Raw genomic sequence first — 22,628 nt, forward strand, 5'->3', positions numbered from 1 at the left:
AGATATACTTCAAGTACAAATTACCAAGTTTTTCTCTTCGAAGTAATCTCCATAAAGTCTAATGCAGTTTCCCAGCCTTCCTTGTCACACAAATACAGTTTGCACTCCTGGTAGGATTCTTCCGAGATCCTCTGCAGCTCTGTCATCATCAACATTTTAATGTTGTCCAAGTCTTCAAAATAGGTCCCTTTTCATGACCCACTTGGGACTGGGAAAAAAAACACATGGTGCCAAGTCAGGTGAGTAGGGAGGTTGCCCCAGTATGACAATGTTCATTTTTGACAAGGAACTGTCAGATGCTCAGGGCATTGTGATCAGGTATGTTGTCAGGGTGAAGCACCCATGCGTTGTGCTTCCACAACTCTCCCCCTTATGCACTGAACGAAGCAAACGCCGCAGGGTCACTTAGTAGACTTGCTCGTAAGTGCCATGGCCCACTAAATGTTCTAAGAAATCATTAGGGGTGCCACGGGAAATTCTCCAATGCCTCTCTGTTTGTAGAATATAAACTACACACACTGTATATTTTTGTTCATCTATCCCAGCGACATGTAGTGACAGATAGAACAATTAAATGCTCTTCCACTAGATGGCAGAAGGTGTGGCTCCCTGTGAGTACTGCTATGTGTTCAATTAAACAGTCCCAAACTTCGCACTAAGTCGATTTGTGATTGAATTGAGACAAGGTCATTGTTATGTCATTATTTTATACTTTTGTGACATCTTTTGTTTGGTGGTGTGCCATCAATATTCTTATGTAATATGTGTGCCATCAACTTGGCTCAATTAAGTTTGGGAAACCCGATTGGCCCAATTGAATGGGAAAACTTGTAGTTTGTTGCTTGGGTTTGAAATTTATATTTTGTGACACCAGTCCTCTAACCAATCTGACACACTGGCAGAATATTGTGGTGTGATGTCAATTGGATTTCGCTTTCTGGGAATATACTCAATGTCGTCACACTCCTGAAATAATGGCCTGAGTCATTTTTTTCAGAAATCACGAAGATCTGAACCAAATTATGATTTGATTATTTGTATTAATGATTTCATTTCAGGGGTAGAAAAGAATGACCTGATTAACTAAGGATGTAGCCGACGATAGCAGCCTGCCCTAAAAAACTGATGTCATACAGAAATGAGAATATTTTAATGCAAAACAATAGGTGGCATGTCAATCGTTACATAAACTTTACAAAAATACACAAATTCAAATGCAAATAATGCAAGCTCGTAATCAACCAAAATCGGTTCGATTTGTCCGTTCACTACTCATGACGTCATGCGTCGGACTCGCGACCTTGGTCAAAAAGGAAGGGGCGCCTGCGTGGTTGTCGCCTTGCATTTAAAAGGAAAGTGTATTAAATCGTCGTCACTTTGAATTCCACGTTTACATATAAACAGTGTACGAGCAGGTTAGTTGAATTTAGCCAAACGAGAGGATAACGTGCAGTGTTTTTCGGGTCTTTTGTTGGACTCGCTCCTCCTCCCCTCTCCCTTTTTCCTGTGTGTGTGGCTCTGTGGCGGAAGTAAGTGGTATCGCGGAGGCCTCATCCTTCCAATGGCGACTGCGAACAGGCTGACTAGCAAGCGGGAGCAACCGTGGAGGGGGTCAGACCTGTGTGACGGAAATTAAATAAATATATATCATATATTTCGCCGTTTTTCCAAAGTTAGCCCATCATTGTGCTTCTCTCCATATTACGTCCAAGTCAAATGGCCAAAAATCGGAAAATTTCGCTCCTTGAGACGGGTAAGCCGCATAAGGAACCCCCAGTTAATCGCTCAATTTACTTTGATACTGCATCTGTTAATTACATTACATCAATCGCCCCGGTGTCTTTTAATTTCAGAGCTCTATTACTTGATATCTCGTTTCCTAACAACGGGTCCCTGTCGGAGAACGGCTGAGGTGAGCTAGCATACGTAACCGTTTATGTTATATTTCAAAATACTTGCCTTAGCTACTTGATAACAGCCTTGTCAGAGGTAGTCGCAATTAAGTGCCCCTTTCCACCCGACTTGCAGGTCCTGGTGAGCGAACTCGAAGAATATCAGGTATGTGTTCACGCTTCGTGATGTGTGCTTTAGATGCGATACGACGGTGATGAGTCGGGACTTCCAACTTGTTTAGATTCTTTAATGCTTATGTAGATCTCAGCCCTTTGACATCACTCTCTTTTTACAAGCTAAATACATGTCTTATGTGCTCCTGTTTTGTGTTGAGACTTCGGTTTGACCAAGATCTGTTTTCGACAGCTCTTACCAGGGAGATTGGACTGGCTGGGAAACGAGCACCCGAGATCATATGAAGATGTGGTACGAGTTATTTTGACTTTTGTACTATGATTAAATTCATTGTAGTAAATGTGTCGCGACAGGACAGGATCCCACGCTTAGCGCTTGTTTACTCTCTTTGTTCTAATCTCTTTGAAGTACAGTCGGCTTTATTTGAACTGTGAAATTGTACAAAGTCTCAACTTGTCCCTTGAGACATAACTCGACGTGAATTCAGATAAAATAGCCGTAGACGTTCATGTACCATAAGGTTTTATTTATAATTTAGCCACGACAGTTGTGCTGCAGATAGGGTGGGTAGTTTGGCTTCGCTTGCTGGCGAGGCCGCTTCATTGGCCAATCAGAGGCACAGATGGGTTGTCTGCGAGTTGTTTTGCCTGTGACCAGCTTTCTGATTGGTCGATTAAAAGTCAATGTTTTGCATAGGGAGCCACGCTTCACAGGAAACATCTTGAGTAGCGTAACCATATCGCAGTCTTGTCCGAAGATGTTTCGTTAAAACATGACTATAAACATAATTTGACTATAAACGTTATACAGAGTTAATATATATGTAACGGTAAGAAGCACTTTAAGCACATTTGATTCTTCTGATAATTGGGGTGTTAATATTGTGACCAAGCCAGTCAACGTCAGTTTGATATAACTTTGAAAAACTTTTATGGATTTTTAATTTTTTTTTTACATGTTCAGTCCAAGGTACTTGAGTGCATGTTGTTATAGAAATGGAAAAATGACATATCCATTTGGATTTTCTTCCAACACACAAACAGTAAAGACAAAGACTCATACAAAAACAAATAGTCGTTGAAGATTCTTTTGCCATTTGCTGTTGTTCAAATTAGCAAATCAATTGAGTTATTTATTCAGTATTTACACTGTCAAGTGGCTGTCTTCTCCCCACTCCCTCACAGGTTGCAGCTAACACACATGTTGCACCAGACCATTTGTTACAAATATGTAAGCAGATCGGACCTATTCTTGACAAGGACGTGCCATCCTGTGTCCCTGGTGTGCACTCACTCTTGGGGTCCGGAAAGCAGTCGATGCTCAGGACCTCGAAAGGTACCATAGTGATTTGTTGTCCTTTCCTTCTGTGGCATGTCGGTTCACTTTGAGTAACATAATAATAACCGCTTATTTGCTGCTGGGGAAGTATGAAATTAAAAAATTAAAGAATCCAAAACTGCTTTTGTTAAACGCATCTCCTTATATACGGTACAGCTTTTTAAGTGTATATAACACACACACACACACACGCACACACACACACACATTTTTAGCGTGGTCAGCTAGTCCTCACTTTTTGTTTTTGATATTTTGACTCTTGAGAGAATGTGTTCAATCTATTTTGTGATTTCCTAATTAGCAAGTAACCCTCGTGAAAAGGATCCAGAGAGTTTACAATCCAATCGGAAAAACTGACTTATTGACGGAAAAACAACATAAATTTGTAATTTTGTTTTCTTTTGAGTTTTGGAAGGTAGCATACAGAATATTGGAAGATAGAGATGCAGTTTTCCTGACCCAGTTCTCGAATTTGTAATTTTAGAGGATTGTAGTTGTTTAGTGGCATGAATTATGGCAAAAATGTCATGAAGGTGCTCTCTTTAAAATCATGACCATTATCAAATGTAAGCTATGTTTATATATTTTTTAAAAAGTGACAGAATTTCTGCATTTTGTGTTTCCAGAATGTGATGGTGTGCGATTGAAAACTTCATCATACGCAGCCCTTCACAGGGGCAGACCACCAGAGAGGCCTTTAAACATCAAGAAAGCTCCACATATAGGTAGGCCTACCCACTCTCAACCTACCCACTCTCAAAACATTTTCTCAACTCACCTGTATTTACAGAGCACTTTCAAACAGCCATCGCTGCATACAAAGTGCTGTGTTTCCACCATTAATGTGGCATATAGCCTGTACGCAATTGAAAAATATTTCAACTATTTTCAAGAGGCAAAATCCACAATCATCAGAGGGTCTGCACACTTGTTTTTTCTTTGGGGGGGGGGGGTTGTACATGTTATGGATCAGAGTATGGCTGGAAGAGGTTTTGATATTGGTCTGTCTTGGTTTCATTTTCTATCATAAAAACCTGTCATTTGAACAGTGTTGTTAGCTTTTTATATCTGATGTACCTCCTGTCCTGCCCACTACTGTGTTCATGTTGGTGTTGGCTGTGTCCAGTTCGCAGCCCTCTCTTGAAAGTTTGCATCTTGTCGCTAACAGTGAACATCTGTCGCGGAAGAGAGCTAACAGGAGCACAGCGCGACAGCTCAATCAACCCTGTTAGCAACTATGGGCGCATGCACCTGCATCGGCGGATCCTGGGCCATTTGTCTGCTGTGTATTGTATTGCATTTGATCGCACTGGTCTCAGGATCTTCACAGTAAGAAGGAACTTAATATTGGTCCAGTTGAAATTGTAACAATACTTTTCAATTACTTATTTTCAATATATAACATATCCAGTGATTTGTTTGTCATTTAAAAATATGAAAACCTCACACCGCACGGATATCTTTTAATGCTAGCCTTGCTGTCTTCCTCGTCAGGGCTCAGATGACTGTTTGGTGAAGATTTGGTCTTCTTTTGACGGGCGGCTTCATTCGACATTGCGAGGACACTCTGCTGAAATCACAGACTTGGCCGTCAGTTACGAGAATACGCTAATTGCTGCGGGAAGCTGTGACAAAACCATCCGTGTGTGGTGCCTTCGTACCTGTGCGCCTGTGGCTGTGCTGCAGGGACACAGTGGATCTATTACCTCCCTACAGGTAAATCCATGCCTAATTTTTTGAAACTTCACAAAACGACATTGCTACTGGCCACCTCTAAGCTTGTTTAACTTCGTTAGTGATCCACATTTACAGTGCGTGTGGAAAGTATTCAGAGCCTCTTACAATTTTCACCCATTTTCCTACTCTTTCACTCTTTGTCATAATTCAGCCATTTGCGAAAAATATTTTGTTCATTTGGTTTTCCTCATTACTTGCAGTCCATTAAAAATAGAAAACTCAAATAATCACATGGATGAAGAATCAACTTTAATTTTTACCCTGACCATTCAGATTATGTTATGTCATTATTGTGAATTGTGCCCTCCAGAGGTTAGGTTTACATTTTGCAGCAAATTTTTTTCCTGATAGGCTTTTCTCTCATTTCATTGTGCCGCTTCTGTTTACGTTTGATAATGTAGTGGAAATTTGACATTTAACAGCATTAACCTATATCTTATAATGAACTGTTAACTTGTATCATTGTACCAGCTGATTATCCTATCTGGAAGTGTTACGTTGCAAAGTTGGTTGCTTTGCAAGGTTTTGCGTCAGACTTCATCATGCTTATCTATAGGTGTAGCTATGCAAAGTTGGTTGCTGTGCAAGGTTGTGATTTTCCTGTATGTCAGGCTTTAACCCCTCCCAAGAAGAAAAAAAAGGAATCATCAGAGGGTCTGCACACTTGTTTTTTCTTTGGGGGGGGGGGGTTGTACATGTTATGGATCAGAGTATGGCTGGAAGAGGTTTTGATATTGGTCTGTCTTGGTTTCATTTTCTATCATAAAAACCTGTCATTTGAACAGTGTTGTTAGCTTTTTATATCTGATGTACCTCCTGTCCTGCCCACTACTGTGTTCATGTTGGTGTTGGCTGTGTCCAGTTCGCAGCCCTCTCTTGAAAGTTTGCATCTTGTCGCTAACAGTGAACATCTGTCGCGGAAGAGAGCTAACAGGAGCACAGCGCGACAGCTCAATCAACCCTGTTAGCAACTATGGGCGCATGCACCTGCATCGGCGGATCCTGGGCCATTTGTCTGCTGTGTATTGTATTGCATTTGATCGCACTGGTCTCAGGATCTTCACAGTAAGAAGGAACTTAATATTGGTCCAGTTGAAATTGTAACAATACTTTTCAATTACTTATTTTCAATATATAACATATCCAGTGATTTGTTTGTCATTTAAAAATATGAAAACCTCACACCGCACGGATATCTTTTAATGCTAGCCTTGCTGTCTTCCTCGTCAGGGCTCAGATGACTGTTTGGTGAAGATTTGGTCTTCTTTTGACGGGCGGCTTCATTCGACATTGCGAGGACACTCTGCTGAAATCACAGACTTGGCCGTCAGTTACGAGAATACGCTAATTGCTGCGGGAAGCTGTGACAAAACCATCCGTGTGTGGTGCCTTCGTACCTGTGCGCCTGTGGCTGTGCTGCAGGGACACAGTGGATCTATTACCTCCCTACAGGTAAATCCATGCCTAATTTTTTGAAACTTCACAAAACGACATTGCTACTGGCCACCTCTAAGCTTGTTTAACTTCGTTAGTGATCCACATTTACAGTGCGTGTGGAAAGTATTCAGAGCCTCTTACAATTTTCACCCATTTTCCTACTCTTTCACTCTTTGTCATAATTCAGCCATTTGCGAAAAATATTTTGTTCATTTGGTTTTCCTCATTACTTGCAGTCCATTAAAAATAGAAAACTCAAATAATCACATGGATGAAGAATCAACTTTAATTTTTACCCTGACCATTCAGATTATGTTATGTCATTATTGTGAATTGTGCCCTCCAGAGGTTAGGTTTACATTTTGCAGCAAATTTTTTTCCTGATAGGCTTTTCTCTCATTTCATTGTGCCGCTTCTGTTTACGTTTGATAATGTAGTGGAAATTTGACATTTAACAGCATTAACCTATATCTTATAATGAACTGTTAACTTGTATCATTGTACCAGCTGATTATCCTATCTGGAAGTGTTACGTTGCAAAGTTGGTTGCTTTGCAAGGTTTTGCGTCAGACTTCATCATGCTTATCTATAGGTGTAGCTATGCAAAGTTGGTTGCTGTGCAAGGTTGTGATTTTCCTGTATGTCAGGCTTTAACCCCTCCCAAGAAGAAAAAAAAGGTGGTATTGGGGCCACACCCCACTGTTTGGGGAAGTCGCTCCATCACAGATCTGTAAATAGTGTTTCTCCATCAATTGTAGCTGAAATAAATCTCATCGTTGTACAAAGGTTTCCTGGACAAGACAATTTTAGATAGCAGGACTACTGGATGCTTTTCTCATTTGATACAGATCTGTTAAATGCCACTTTAAAGTGTGAAAACATAAGCACGGGATGCTGTATAATTTTTTTTTTGGTTTATACAAAAGCTGAAAATAACTTTATTGCGGTATATCATTTTGATATAAAATGGCCTATATCGTGATAGAAGACTTCTCCCATATGGCCCAGCTGCAAGTGATAGTTAGCTTTCTAAAACTTTGTCCCATCTCCCCTCAGTATCTCTGGAGCTCAGCCACAGTGATATTTACATTCTTAGCTGCTCTTGTCGAGGCTTTTCTCCTCCAATTTGGCCAGACAGCTAGCTCTAGGAAGAGTCCCGGTCGTTCCAAATGTCTTCCGGATTAAGAAGGCCATGGTGCACTTAGGTACATTAAGCGCAGCAGAAATTCTTCTGTAACCGTGGCCAGATCATTGCCGTCTCATTCTGAGCTCTTCGGGCATTTCCTTTGATCTGATGATTCTTGTTTGCTTTGACATGCTGTTTGATGTCAGGTCTCACAGAGACACCCGTATGTCTTTCCCAATCAAGTCCAATCAATATAGTTAAACACAGCCAGACTTCAATAAAGGTGTAGAATTATCCCAAGGATGATCAGAAGAAATGGACCGCACGAGAGAGAGAGTGAGAGAGAGAGAGCCTAATTCTTGTTTTAATACATCCGCAAAGTATTTTTTCCCCGTCAATGTTCCTCTGGTTGAAAAAATGAGCTCAAATGATTTTAGCAAGTGGCTGCAGTAGGACGGAGTGAAAAACTTCAGGTGGTCTGAATACGTTCTGTACCTACTGCATATACTATAAGTTGTGCAGTTTTGTGTACTGTGCACCTTTTAGTGAGTTCTGACAGTATATCAGTTTTATGCAATTTGATTCATTTATGTTCTTTCAGTTTTCACCATTTGCCAAGGGCTCAAAACGTTACATGTTGTCCACTGGTACCGATGCTACGGTATGCTTTTGGCAGTGGGATGTCAACAACATCAACTTCAGGTGGGTGTAGCTTGAAACTGATTATTCCTTGTGTTCTCTCAGATAATGGTAATTCTTAAATGAATGACTGGTGAATTAATAAGTGCCTTGTTCTCTCTGCGTGGAGAGGCCCCACCATGACCCAGGGGGATTTTTATAGCTAGCACATTTTACAGTACATTTACAATATAGTTATAAGAAAGATGCTAGACAAAATGGCATCCACTTTTCCAGGTTGCAAAATATACAGTGTTGCGGGGCGTGGTTTCATTTGTAAACTTGAGGTTTTTGGGTTGTTAATGCACTAACTCTCTTATGGTATGTCAAATTTAGAAGACGTGTATTTTCACTTTACAGGGGCTATTAAGTTTTTAAAAAAGCCTATTTTGGAAAATTACATGATGTAGACGAACTGAAATATACTCTGATTTTGACTAAATATGTTTTCCTTAAAGTGATCGTCCACACAAGTTTATAGAGCGTCCGAGACCCGGAGTTCAGACCGTGTGCTCATCATTCAGTCCAGGTAATTAGTCCAACCGCTGTGTATGTTGTTCGTAAATTGAGAAGGTATCTTATTTCAGGGTGAGATCCATAAGTTCTCCTTTACCATCTTTGCAGGTGGAATCTTCTTAGCCACAGGAAGCACTGATGATGTCATCAGAATATATTACGTGGGAACTGGAAATCCAGAAAAGATATCAGAGCTCCATGAGCACACAGTAAGTTGACTTGCCTAAACTTTCAGTTGAATATTAGCTTTGATTCAACAAAGGCAGTGTTTGCCTGTTAACCACCTGTATGTTGGTTCTATTTAGGACAAAGTTGACAGCATCCAATTTTGCCACTCAGGTGAAAGGTATGCATTTAATAAATGACTTTATTTAAACATCTCACCCATCACTGATTGTGGATGTGAGTGTTTCATTAATGAAAAATTGCGGTGTTTAAAGTTATTGTAACTTGCCAGGTTTGTGAGTGGAAGTCGGGATGGTACCGCAAGGATCTGGAGGCTCCATCAGCGCCAGCAGTGGAGATGCATCTTGCTCAACATGTCCACCACTCTTCCTGGGTAAGGGTGGTGTTTGCTGTCCGTAGAAAATATCTCCCGTGAACAATATTGACTAAAGTTTATACATAAATCTGTATTGTGGTACACACAGTAATATACGATTACGTTGGTGCTGTGTTCAAGTGCCACATGGAAAATTGCTAACTCTTCCCAATAGGATCCACTTGGTATCGAAACATGGCACCGTTTGATTTCATGTGAATCAGTAATACTAGCTCAAATCGGTCGGAACCAAGTACCAACTTTGGCACCCATCCCTAGACATGATTTGTTTGAACCTGTTGTCTCTCAACTTGGAAAAATATCTGTTGCTGAAATGTATATACTTCTGAAACCGGACTAATGTGGAATACATCTTAAATATTGGCATGATTTTAGAAATTGTTGAATTAATAACATAAGCTTTTGTTCTTTAGTGCCGAGCCAATGAATGAAGAGGAAAGCTACTTCAAACCCAAAGTCACCATGGTAGCATGGGATTGCCATGACAATACTGTCATCACCACCGTCAGTAACTATCTGATCAAAGTGTGGAACTCCTACACAGGACAGCTGCTACATGTCCTCAAAGTAATCTTGCACAGCACGTTGCACCTAATTATTTGAATTTTGAAAATCAATCTTAGCATCATAGAAATGACGAATAAAAACCTTGTTTCCAGGGCCATGAGGCTGAAGTGTTTGTCCTTGAGCCGCACCCGTTTGACGCCCGGATTATTCTGTCGGCGGGCCATGATGGAAATGTTTTCATATGGGACTTGCTGCGAGGCACAAGCACACAGCACTACTTCAACATGGTACACTACATCAATTTGATCAAATGGCATTCATCAAGGAACTGTTAATTCGTGATTGATAGTCGTGAGTCTTTTTCACCTTCTATCGATTAGTCCGGTAGCAAAAAAATTGAGGAGAACCATGTTGGCGTTATAGGGAGGTTTTGCCTGTGTGAAGAGTTAGTCTCATACTTATTTTTATGTTGCTGTGTGGTTTTTTTTTTGTTTTTGTTTTTATCTAGATTGAGGGGCAAGGTTATGGCGCAGTTTTCGACTGCAAGTTCACTCCTGATGGTCAACGATTCGCCTGTACAGACTCCCATGGGCATCTGCTCATCTTTGGCTTTGGTAGCTCAAAACCTTATGAAAAGGCAAGAACAAAAATCGCACTGAAGTTTGTAGGAACTGAGTATGTAGGAATGCCTGGTACAGGTTCAAAACTTCAAAAGTCCCCAATGCAAATCTTGTTTAACTAACGTCTATTTCTCTTGGTCCACATAAAGCTTCCCGACCAGGTTTTCTTCCACACGGACTACAGACCTTTGATTCGAGATGCCAATGGCTTTGTGCTTGATGAGCAGACACAACAGGCCCCACATCTCATGCCACCGCCTTTTCTAGTGGACGTGGATGGAAACCCACATCCACCGAGGTGGACTGACAGTTGTTTGCCGTCAATATTCTGCCCCTCTGTGTTTTGACTTGTCAGAATGGTAATAATATCAAGGGCTTTGGCACTTTTTTGAGATTTAAATTAAATGTGGGTTTCCAGGTATCAGCGGCTTGTTCCAGGCCGAGAGAATGTTGCAGCAGAACACTTGGTTCCTCAGCTGGGCTATGTTGCTACCAGTAAGAACAAAACCAACAGAATGAATGTGCTCATTTAAACCTGTGCTCTACCCTCATGCTCTTCCTTGATATCTTGCTCAGGTGACGGCGAGGTTGTGGAGCAAGTGATTAGTCAGCAGACTGCAGAAGTTGAGGAGGTTGCCATCAGACGCGGCAGCCTACTCGACGAGGCCATCCGAAACCTTCAGCAGCAACAGGAGCGTCAGAACCAGGCTGCCTCAGAGGCGGGGCCTGCAGAGGTCCAGGGGGCAGCAATGCCACCAGCCCCTAGCACTCCACGTAGAGGTATGATTGTTTGGGTTTATTCATATATTTCAATCCTTGTTTTGTTTGTCTTAATTAATAACCTTGGAATCTATTGTTCTTCTTTACTGCAGTGTCTGTAAATGATCGTGCAGAAGTGCAATCTCCTCCTAATGTGGGTCTGCGGCGGAGTGGACAGGTGGAAGGTGTCAGGCAAATGCACCAGAATGCACCGCGCAGTCAAATGGCCACGGAGAGAGACCTCCAGGCCTGGAGACGTCGGGTGGTGGTGCCAGAGCTCTCCCCGAGCAGCTACAGGTAGACACAAATCTGACACTACTGAAAATTGAACATAGCTTGTGAACTTGAATGGGTTGTACTTGATGGAGACATGTTCAGAAATACGAATTAATACGAATAATAAGTTACATTTTATCAGGAATTACTAGAGGTTTTATGTTTTTTGACACAACAAGGATATATGTAGTCTTATTTATTTATTTATTTAAGTCATTGTCTTCCAGAGACCAGGTGGACATAAGAGTTGCCAAAGGGGAAGAAGAGGTGGCCTTATACAACGCAAAGAAGAGACGCATAATGTACAGCAGCTGCCGAGTAGGTTGTTTTCTTTCTCCTGGTTTTGGTTTTGTGGGTGTCATGGTCAGATTTGCTGCAGCTTTGTATTCCCAGCATTTCTCTCAGGTATTTTCGACCACATTTCGTCATGAGTAGCTTTCGTAACGTCAGCTTTTACACACTGTACAAATACATTTGTATGTATTTGCATTGTGTTGCTTTAAACACAATCACATCTCCAAGCACTTTGATAAATTTCCCCCGTCAGCAAAGGAGGCAGATTTATTTTTAAAAAATAAAATAAAATCAAGCGAAAACGGAAAACCAGCCAGAGACCCTAGCTTTGTGACAATAAAGTTGACTTGAACTTGTGCTCATCAGTCTACCCCAGGCAGGAAGAAAACAAAACGTAGGAAACCTTTTCCTTCAGGGCAACCGGACAGAGTGCAATGTGGCTTGCCACAATTCAGCCTGCGGCCCATTGAATTTCAACTGAGCCAGCGCAATGAAGAGCAGCAGCTACCAATCAAGGGAAAACTTTCCATATCAAACTAATCGCAGCAAAGCTTATTTACCAGAGAAAATGGCCAGATTTTGAAAAAAGGCACACTGTTCATTTCCAAACCAAATTAACTTAATTTATGACCTGTGTTTGTTTAGAAATGAATGGAAAGAAGACCTTGAAAAAATAATCATGTTAAATTGCAGTTGCTTTATTGAGGAATCAAAATTGCAATCAAATGATTTTTCAACATTGTTCAGTCCTAATTTTTATCTTATTTCTGTTTATTTGCCATGCACCCGGGACTGATCTCGCCTAAGTCACAAGCAATGCATCATCTAAAGCATTTACAAACCTATCCACATCAATATTCTCTTAGGATGATTCTGATGAGGAGCCTCCTCCTGCAAAGCGAGCACAAAGTCGCAGTGACACGCTGGAATTCATCGACCTGTCATGTGAGGAGGGTGAGGAGACAGCAAGCTCTGATGCTCACACTGAGGTATCACATTCACCACTCTTTTGTGACCTGTTTCAAAATGTCGTTTCACTGCAGTCAAAGTCACTTTATTGGATAGTAAATGGTCTGCTGTGTTGTGTGTCCAGGACAATGACTTGGATGGCAGTGAACTGGACTCATCTAATGATGAGGAGTGGAATAGTGATAGCCCAAGGTATTTACATATCGTAGTTGGTTTTTAGGTAGCACGCTAAACCTGCTGATCTGTATTCCTATGCAAGTGCAGTCAATAACATTTTGCGTGGATTCATTAATTTGGCTTAAAATTTTGCAGTCACTCGTCCAGTGAGTATTCGGACTGGACAGCAGATGCTGGCATCAATCTGCAGCCATCGACTCCCTTGTCATCGCGTAAACGAGTACGACGCCAGCTCAGCAGTTCTGAAGAGGAGGAGGAAGACAACGAAGAGGAGGAAGACAAAGAGCAGCGACAGCAGCAACAGAGTGACGAGGAGGGAAAAAATGCAGGAAAAGGAAAAGACAAACCCAAGAAACCAAAGAACAAGTCTCCCAGAGTGAGTTGGGAAGTACTGCTGTTAGACTGGCCCGCTTAATAATTAGATAGGTGACTTGCGCTAGGCCGTTGTGTCACTTTGACCTTTCCGCCTGGTTTGGCATCTTATCTACGACAACCTTGGCACACATTGGTTGATTGAATGGGAGTGAGTCTCTTCTTTCAATATACCGTCAGTATTACTCTATCTACATAGCTGCATTAAATTCTGTATTTTACTGAATACTCAAAACTTCTTGCACTGTTGGGCCCAATCCAATTTCTTCCTCTTAACCCTAAATCTCAATTTTTCTATATTCTTTAATCAGCGGCCCAAAGTCAGACCATCCATCAACAGAGAAGTGTCCAACGAATTTCGACCCTCGTTATGGATCACTGATGTCATTCCGAGGAAATCTCCTTTTGTTCCCCAGATGGGTGATGAGGTGTGTTTTTAAAAACTAAATTCAACCTCTTAAATATTATCATCAGTCCATTTGCTGTTGATGCTGCTTTTCTCTGTATATTCACTTTATATTACCAGTAGCTCATCCTTCTTCTCACATTGTTTTCCTCTGGCAGTATTTGTTACCAGTCAAAACGGTGTGTGTATGTGTGTGTGCGCGCGCGTGTAATTTTTTTGTCTATTTTAGGTGATTTACTTCCGACAAGGCCATGAGGCTTATGTTGAGGCTGTACGACGTAATGATTTGTACCCCATCAATTTAGACAAGCAACCCTGGAAGAAAATGGAGCTTCGGGTAAGACAAATGAGAGCGTAGGACTGTGAAGCAATTAGAAAAATAGTCACTCATGTAGGTCTAATTAAATGTACCTGGTTTATTCACGACAGAGAAAAAGAATAGTTGTTCTCTCCAAATTCTATTTTACGTTCTTGGGGGAAAAATCCTACTGCTTCTTTTCCAGGACCAAGAGTTTGTTAAGATTACTGGAATCAAATATGAAGTCTGCCCTCCGACACTCTGCTGTTTGAAAATGACTCTGATCGACCACGGCACAGGCAAAATCACAGACAAGTCCTTCTCTGTCAAGTAAGTCACTTTTGCCAGGCATCAGGGAAGATATGGAAAGCCAAAAATAGAAAACTAAGTGAACCTGCTAACCACTTTTGGGTTTATTTTACTCAACAAGTACAACTGATTATTCTTTACAGATATCATGACATGCCTGATGTAATTGATTTCCTGGTGCTGAGGCAAAGTTATGATGAGGCACTTCGTAGAAACTGGCAACAAGGTGAGTTGACTCAACAGGGTATGTCAAGATAGAACTAATGCATGAAATCACTCAGAAGACCGTCTTGCAGGGCAGCACGGTTTATTCTATTGGTTTTTCCTACAAACTGATAGGAGTAGTTATGGGTGACAGACTTGTAATATTTCACAAGGGTATTTTAAATATCAGTTTTGCTAGGCCTTGTACAAAGACATATTCTGCCCTTTTTGCAGGTGACCGGTTTCGCTCGGTGATAGACGACGCCTGGTGGTTTGGCACCATCATTTGTCAGGAGCCATACCAGCCAGAATACTCTGACAGTCTCTTCCAGTGCTTTAAAGTCAGGTGGGTGATAATCGAGACAGAATGATTTGCCTGGATAGTATCAGAAACTTGCCTTTGTCACAAACTTGATGGTTAAATGTTTTTCAATTTCATTAGATGGGACAATGGGGAAAATGAAAAGCTGAGTCCTTGGGATATGGAGCCAATTCCAGATGATGGTAATGTTCGGCCATACACTCAGCTGGTACTCTCATCTTTGGCTGTGAAATGTCGATGCAACAATAGTCTGTTTTGCCACCCAATTCTGAACAGACACTCCCGATAATTTCTTTTTTGTACAGTCTCACCTGATTTTTCCTGATGTTGGTGATAATCTTATTCAAGGTTTCTCTGCTTTGCAGCTGAGCTTCCAGAAACGGAAGGAGGCAGCATCCCTGTTACGGCAGAGGAGATGAGCGAGTTGATGTACAAGCCCCTGAAGGGAGAGTGGGGGGAGAGGAGCCGGGACCAAGAGTGTGAGCGCATCGTTGCTGGTATTGGCCAGCTCATCACTGTTGGTGTGTACTTGATGCACTGAAACCTCTTTCCTATCAACTCATCATGGCACTACTCAATTACGCCTCATATCTTTGCTGTTCAATCCAATTAAATGTCACATAACTGTCAAAATATTTTGAGTTCTCCCTCAATGAAAAATCATCAAACTAACACACCCTTCTGGTGTTTCTATCACAGAGATTGCTGCTCCTTTCTCTGGCCCTGTAGACCTGATTCAGTATCCCACCTACTGTACTGTGATTGCTTACCCAACTGATCTGGACACCATAAGATTCCGACTCTTGAACAAGTACTACAGGTCAGTCTTGATACTAGAAATGACTAATGGAATGATTTCTATTTTACTCAGTCCAGATTTATTTTAGTGGCTGTACTGTATTAGACAGTATGCACTGACACACAGCCTCTGTTGGTCCACAGACGCCTATCAGCATTAATTTGGGATGTCAGATACATTGCACACAACGCCCGCACTTTCAATGAGCCAAGGAGCAAGATTGCCCACTCTGCAAAAATTATTAGTAATGTCCTGCAGAAATTTGTCAAGTAGGTCCCTGAATTTCTTTTATTGTCAAGATATGTAATTCTCCAACAAATTAGTGTTTGCAAATTTAGAGTGACTTATGTCCTCCTTTCTGCAGTAATCCTAGATGCGCAGACATCATGGAGATTTATAGTGTTGTTGAAGAAATGGATGAGGATGATGAGGTACGTAAGGTCATCAACTACCTTTTTACTGTTTATACATATGTCTGTCATTTTCCAGGTGTATTATTACCAGATATCTTTAATTATCTTGAAATAGCTAAATAAGAGTTCACCTCCTTTGAAAAGTAAACATCAATTTCTCAGTAAATTTGAGAACAGAAATTCAGAATCAGAATTTTAATGGTTAGAATCACCTATGTTAGTAAGAATTTTCGTGAGATATTCTTAAATCCAAATTGCAGTCATTGATTATTTTCTATTCCGGTGAAGAAAAGTAAACTCAAGGTTTTCTGTTTAAAAAAAAAAAGGGGACTCACTCTTATAATGAGAGCTGTTTGTGTGTCGTGATTAAAACAGCTACAATTGAAGCACTGAGAAGGTACATTTAAAAAAAATAATTTGTTTTTCTCACAGGAAGCAGATGCAGAGGCACCAGGAACTTCCTCGGGACACAGGCTGCGTCAGGTAAACATCATTCTCATGCTCATCAGTAGGAACTGTGTGAAATTCATATCACTCTTTAGGAATATGAATGTGAATGACGAGAAATATTGCATCTTGAGATGAAAACTTTAATGACCTCCTTCTCTACTATTTGCAGCGCTCGGTGGAGGTGCTCCCAGACAGAGATGCTTGGAAGGAGCAGTGTAAAAATCTCCTCAATTACATATTTGAGTGTGAGGACTCTGAGCCATTCAGACAGCCTGTGGATCCTGAGAACTATCCTGTCAGTTAAACACCGCATCATAATGCTACAATCAAACTGTCGTCCCTCAGTTTCTTCACTTGTGGTTGCATTCTTAACTGTTTGCTTTATGTCTCCAGGACTACCATGATATCATTGACACACCAATGGACTTTGGGACCGTAAGAAGGACCTTGGGGGAAGAACGTTATGAAAATCCGATTGAGCTTTGCAAAGACACACGCTTAATATTTGCAAATGCTAAAGCTTACACACCCAATAAACGGTCCAAGGTAAGAATACAAACTGGGTTGATTAGAATTTTGTCGAAGTGGTGTGACTAAGGTCTCCATATGATGACTTTCATATTTTCCTTTTAAGGTTGCTCGCTAGACTCATTACAATTTTTTTTCTTGTAGATTTACAGCATGACCTTGCGTCTCTCCGCCTTCTTCGAGGAGCAAATCCGAACAATCATATCAGATTACAAAACAGCAGTGAAGAGCAACGCTAGGCTCCGTCGCAGCCAGCGGTTCAAAAAGAAAACGCAACATGATCCGTCCGTCAGCACCGCAAGGTGTGCTTGTTTGCCCAGTTTTGCTTCAATCAAATGTAGAGGCATGTCAAAACAAAGAATTGACATTGATGCGTGACTGTCAATATACTTTGTTTGAAAAGTACTCCAGCAACTAAGAGAGAGCACACACAAATCTCTTTTATGGCTCACAGACACTTAAGTACATCTCTACACTGTCATGGTGATCCAATACAAGAGCTGAATCAAACAACTATATTTACAAAGAATTAACTACTCAGTTAACATTTTGTTTTTCTTTTTTTTAATCGGTTGTAATTTCCAGTGATGTTGAAATCCATTACTTCATATTGAGGAATTTTGTTCAGGTCAAAATACTGAGAGTTACTTGTCAGTATGATGCAGCAAGATAACTGTTAAATGAATGGCTCACTTACACCATCACTCAAAACTAAGCGTCATCTTTGTAAAGAGAGAATTTAGGTAATTACAGCTCCATCTGAAAATGGTCCAGGCAGTTGCTATGCAATGAATGCTTTAATATTTTAATCTTGAATTAATGTCTCATGAGAGGTTGTCTCGTCTCCTCTTCAGTCAAAAGAGGGATGGTGTCAAAACTCAGGAAAAAGTGGAGTTTGTGACCAGGGCCAAATCTACCTCAGCAAAAACCTTGGTTCCTGAGCGAGCCAGGAAGCCTCGGAGCAGCAGCACCGGTCACAGCTCCTCGGAAGATGACTCCGCTTCTAAAGGTGCTTCATCAACAGCAGGTACAAAGAAATGTAGTTTCCCCGTATTGTAGATGGCAAACCAGTTGCTTCAATCTCTTTTGCGATGTTCAGATATTATATCACAGTCATGATTCAGTTGCTTCCCTTTCGAGGTTGAGTGTGTGTCATTGTAAGGAATTTCGGGTGTTGTTCCTCAGAGTCCGACAGTGAACTCAGCGAGTCAGAGGAGGAGACACGTCCAGGTTCCTCCAAACATCAAGGCAAGCAGAAAGCAAGAGTTACAAGAGGCAGCTCTTCCAAGCAACGTAAAAAGGGTCAGTTATGCCTCTTGTTGGAGAATCAGTACGCTTTGTTCATTCAACAAATTACCGGTAGTATTTATTGCTTTGCTATGAATGGAAATATTTTTTGCTAGTCGCTGAGAGTGACAGTGATGAGAAGGAGGTTGAGGAAGAAGACGAGGAGCCGTTTGACAGTGAAGGCGCAGGGCAAGAGAATGGAGAATCATCTTCCCATTCTTCAGGTCGTTGCTATCACAGTAGGGCAGCAAAGAGCAGGAGCACACGCCTGACCAGAAACACTGCTGCCATCGCTGCCGCTGCTGGCAGAAAAAAGACAGGTAAAAGTTTATCATTCAGTTTTATGATCCAACCAAACATCATGGTTGTCCATTCTTGTGTATGCAGAGGGCAGAGCGGAGATGAACGGTCATGCGAGCTGGTCCTCTGCCAGGGACAGACGTCAGCTCCAGGACTCCGACAGAGCCCTAGCCCAAGGTTCTGATGGAGAAGAGGAGGATGCAATAACTATCCGCAGATCACTCAAGAGGAAAACAGCAAGAGCAGCTGTCAACAGGATAAAACTCCTTGAAGCATCAGATGAGGATGATGACGACGTCGAGGAGGAGGAGGTGGAGGAAGACGACGATGAAGAGGAGCCAATAAGGAGCCGTCCCCGCAAGACTTCCCAGGCCGGCAAACGCACCACAGTGCTTCAGAGCAGCTCTGAGTCAGACGGAGAGCAACTGGGTGGGTAGCTGTGTTCATGTGCTTGACAGCCCTAGCAGGCTTTGTTTTAGGCACGTGAAGTCACTTTTTCACAAAAGTGGTCCAATTAGTTCAGTTTACCAGGGCACTATTTCAATCTGTAAACCTTTCACCACAACCTTCTTCTTAATTTCTGGCTGCACAATGACCTTACCACCACTGTACTAATTTTGCCATACCACTTTGATGAAAATATTGCTTGAAAACGCTTACTATTGGTAAATTTTACATTTGATTCTTTTGCTCCAGCTTCTATAAATTCAAAGAAATTGTCTGAAGAATCCCAGGGTGAGGAAAATGGTAATGACAGCAGCTCTTCAAGCTCCTCTCACAACAAGCTGACTGGACATACGAGAATGTCAACCAACACAAAGGGCAATGGTGTGTTACTTGATGTTCATATTTTAAAATCCTGAAGTGGTCTTTCAAAAAAAAAAAAAAAAAATCACTGCTTCTCTTGCAGGAACTTTGACTTGCGTGAACGGACACGGCCCAAAACACAAGTTGGACAGCAGCTCTGAGGAGGAAGAAGCTGCAGAAGAGAGTTCTGGAGATGCGGAGGAGGAGCATGATAATCAGGCAGCTGCGTGTCAGAAGCCAAGTAGAGCCTCAGCCAGGAAGAGTAGGATTACCAGTGAGGAGGAAGCAGAGGGTGAGGAAGAGAGCACTAAACGAAGGGCCACCCGACGCCACCTTCCCATAAGTTCAGATGAAGAGGACTCTCCTCGACGGCCACACCAAAATGGAAGAAACAAGGAGGAAACTCCGCTCAAGGACTCGAAAAACAGTAAAGGGTCACTGTCTAAAAGCCAAAATCGACAAAAACCTGCCTCAGCTCATAAACCAGATGCAGGTGATTCCAAAGCACTCAGTCGTACACCGAAGAAATACCACAAGAAAAGATTGAAAAAAGATCAACAGAGTGAAGCTGAAAGCAGTCGCTCCAGTGATCATTTTGAGCACAAGAACAGGAGGTCTGCAAGGAACCACGTCAAGCCAAAACGACCTCGGAATGACACTTCTGCTTTGGAAAGTTCTGAGCAGGACTTTAAACCCAAGAAGTCGAGGAGAAAACGTTCGACTGGTTCATCGGACGAAGGGTCGGATGAGTCGGGCAACGCGTCCAACAAGCGTCTTAATCTAAGAGTGCTGCCTAAAAAGAAATACATCAGCGACAGCTCTGCTTCTGAGGAAGACTCTGTGAGCCAGAGCAACATGAGAAACGGCAACAAAGCAGGCTCAGTTCCTAGGGAAGACTCCTGTAATACGAGCAAGTGCAAGAAAACCTCTCAGAATGAAAGCAGGATTCAAACGTCTTCCAAAAGAAAACGGACTTATGCTTCGGGATCTGAAGATGAAGAGAGTGAGTCAGTGGCCAAGAACAACAAGAGTGGCAAGCGTCCCAAACGGGAATCAAAACAAGACAAGGAAGAGAATGCCTTTCCCGAGTCAACTTCCAGCAAAGAGGAAGGTGATGTCAGACGCTCGCGGAGAGGGACGAGTGAGAAGCGGCCCAAACACGAAAGGCGGAAGGAAAGCTGCAGCAGTCATCACAGTTCAGACTCCGAAAGCGAGCAGTCATCCACGGCCAGTGACAACACTGATGCCAGCTCAGGGTCCCACAGCAGTCCAAAGAGGCGGAGCCCAAGACGGGCCAAGCATGGCCAAAGGACTGCCGCTCGCCAATTAAGGCAGCGCCGGCCACAAGTCGTCTTGGAGGAAGAGGACAGTGACGAGTCGTACAGCAAACCACAGAACAAGGGCCGCGTTAACACCCGGAACCGGGGAAAGCGGACTGTCCTTTATCATGACAGCGAGTGAAGGCTGAAGAGGGGTGACAACTGGAGACTGTAAAGACACTTGATGTTATGGTAGCAGCACTGGTTTCCTTGAAAAATGCTGTGAATCTGTTTCTTTCAGGGATATTTATATTTTCTATGAAAAACACATTTATAGATGTAATACAAATTCAAGCATTTGAACTGCTGGTCTTCACAAGGATACCGATCAAAACGCCACCTGCCAATCCTGCTTGTTATTGTGGCCAGCAGAGTAAATTTGTGAGGAATCTTGGGTGCTATCTAATATACCTCTGTTAAATCTAAGCATATTGCTGGCTTGCACTAAGAAACACTGTAAGGAGGTATTTCATACACTAGTTTTGCATTAGAAACTCAGGGGTCAACTAAGTTTACTGTAGTCTCAGACGTGCAGATTTTTTTTTTTTTTTTTTTTTTGAGTGATCACATGGACAAGCAACAATTCCAGGTGGGCAAACGTCAAAGCACACGCAACTGACAAACCAATTCACATTGTCACTTAAGACTCCAGCACTCCTTTGTGAATTCATGATACATGTAATTCTTTTTGCCTGTATTATGAGTTCACATGAGCCAAATGATTGAAATGTTTTCCCATTATGTTGATCTTGTTTTTTCATTTCCCTTTACATTTGTGTTGTACCTGTAAATAGGTCTGGTTTTGATGGAGAAAGAATTGATTGGCCATTATGTCAGTAGCAAGGTGTTTATTTAAAAGAGATGTTTTTTTTTTTTTTTTACCATAAACTTCGTCTTGCCATATGTCATTAATTGGTACTTTTTTGCCAAGTACAAGTAACCAGATGTACTTACTGCAAAATACTGTGATTTCTCATATTGGGAAGACGTTTAATTGTCCTGTGTTACTTTCAGTGTTAAATTGTTTTTCATAGTTGACAACATGGTTGGTTTATGCAGGATTCCCTTAATGCAGTTGCTTTCACATTTTGCTTAATGGTTTTCGTACTACACCTTCAATAAACAGATTTCAATGGGAAATCAAATAACAATGTGTGGTTTTGGCATATAATCCATGATTTATTATCAGTAATGCAGATATCATGTTCACCTTGTACCCACATATACAGTCGTTGATAATACGTGGAAACTAACAATTTGAGCAATACGTGCTTTGTGGAGGTATTACACCCACCCCCCAATGAAGTTTTTGTCCTTTTGATAAAGATAAAGCTGGATTTTTTTTGTGAAGAATCAACACCACGTGGGACACAAGTGTGAGACGGAACGATAATTGAAACTTTTTTTTCTTTTTTTAGACACTGAAACGTGGGGCGTTGAAAACTAGTCCCCTTTTCCCCTTTACTTTGTAAAGCCACCTTTTGCTGCGATTGCAGCTGCTCGTCATTGGGCGAATGTCTCAATTGGGGTTGGGTTTAAAAATACGATACTGTATATCGAATCGATTTTCCTTCAAAGCCCGATATCATAAAACTATAAATCGATCCTTTTAATTCCTCTTTTTCCCCAATGTGATTTCTCACGTTGCGCGAAGGCTGAGATCAGCGCCAAACACCAACCAGCTTGAAGACAGATGTCTGGAAGTTTTTCTTTTTTTTTTTAAATTCTCATGGAGTAATGTTTGGTTTCTGGCTTTTTTTAATAAAGAAAAAACTAAGAAAGTGGTTACA

At 41.6% G+C, this 22,628-nt stretch overlaps 1 protein-coding gene across 2 annotated transcripts; it reads left to right on the top strand.

The window, feature by feature from the left end:
- The first annotated feature begins 1,419 nt into the window (after positions 1 to 1,419).
- brwd1 (bromodomain and WD repeat domain containing 1) lies at positions 1,420 to 21,983 on the top strand. Of its 2 annotated transcripts, XM_019864853.1 has the most exons (44): positions 1,420 to 1,753; positions 1,854 to 1,912; positions 2,029 to 2,058; positions 2,260 to 2,319; positions 3,213 to 3,363; positions 3,993 to 4,091; positions 4,535 to 4,695; positions 4,861 to 5,082; positions 8,268 to 8,368; positions 8,803 to 8,873; positions 8,969 to 9,069; positions 9,166 to 9,206; positions 9,318 to 9,419; positions 9,836 to 9,989; positions 10,082 to 10,216; positions 10,438 to 10,566; positions 10,699 to 10,847; positions 10,968 to 11,044; positions 11,126 to 11,329; positions 11,422 to 11,605; positions 11,812 to 11,902; positions 12,745 to 12,867; positions 12,972 to 13,039; positions 13,160 to 13,400; positions 13,708 to 13,824; positions 14,032 to 14,139; positions 14,306 to 14,430; positions 14,553 to 14,635; positions 14,848 to 14,959; positions 15,056 to 15,117; positions 15,301 to 15,456; positions 15,635 to 15,755; positions 15,878 to 16,003; positions 16,099 to 16,165; positions 16,580 to 16,630; positions 16,767 to 16,892; positions 16,991 to 17,143; positions 17,270 to 17,427; positions 17,980 to 18,152; positions 18,311 to 18,427; positions 18,529 to 18,732; positions 18,800 to 19,141; positions 19,409 to 19,540; positions 19,623 to 21,983. In XM_019864853.1, the coding sequence occupies exons 1-44, from the start codon at positions 1,717 to 1,719 to the stop codon at positions 20,978 to 20,980; spliced, it is 6,681 nt and encodes a 2,226-aa protein (XP_019720412.1). In that variant the 5' UTR covers positions 1,420 to 1,716; the 3' UTR covers positions 20,981 to 21,983. The 2 variants fall into 2 exon arrangements, with proteins under 2 accessions (XP_019720412.1, XP_019720413.1); XM_019864854.1 differs by lacking the exons at positions 1,420 to 1,753; positions 1,854 to 1,912; positions 2,029 to 2,058; ... (3 more) ...; positions 4,535 to 4,695; positions 4,861 to 5,082 and adding exons at positions 5,986 to 6,168; positions 6,334 to 6,555.
- Positions 21,984 to 22,628: the final 645 nt, after the last annotated feature.

Source organism: Hippocampus comes, unplaced genomic scaffold (genome assembly GCF_001891065.2).
Source record: "Hippocampus comes isolate QL1 unplaced genomic scaffold, H_comes_QL1_v1.1 scaffold276, whole genome shotgun sequence".
NCBI classification, from domain to species: Eukaryota; Metazoa; Chordata; class Actinopteri; order Syngnathiformes; family Syngnathidae; genus Hippocampus; species Hippocampus comes.

Excerpts from the sequence above, each read along its gene's own strand:
- brwd1 (XM_019864853.1), top strand. The coding sequence starts at position 1,717 with ATGGCCAAAAATCGGAAAATTTCGCTCCTTGAGACGG. Across the intron at positions 1,754-1,853 it reads AATTTCGCTCCTTGAGACGG|AGCTCTATTACTTGATATCT; the intron begins GTAAGCCGCATA and ends TTTTAATTTCAG. Across the intron at positions 16,893-16,990 it reads TGGATCCTGAGAACTATCCT|GACTACCATGATATCATTGA; the intron begins GTCAGTTAAACA and ends TTATGTCTCCAG.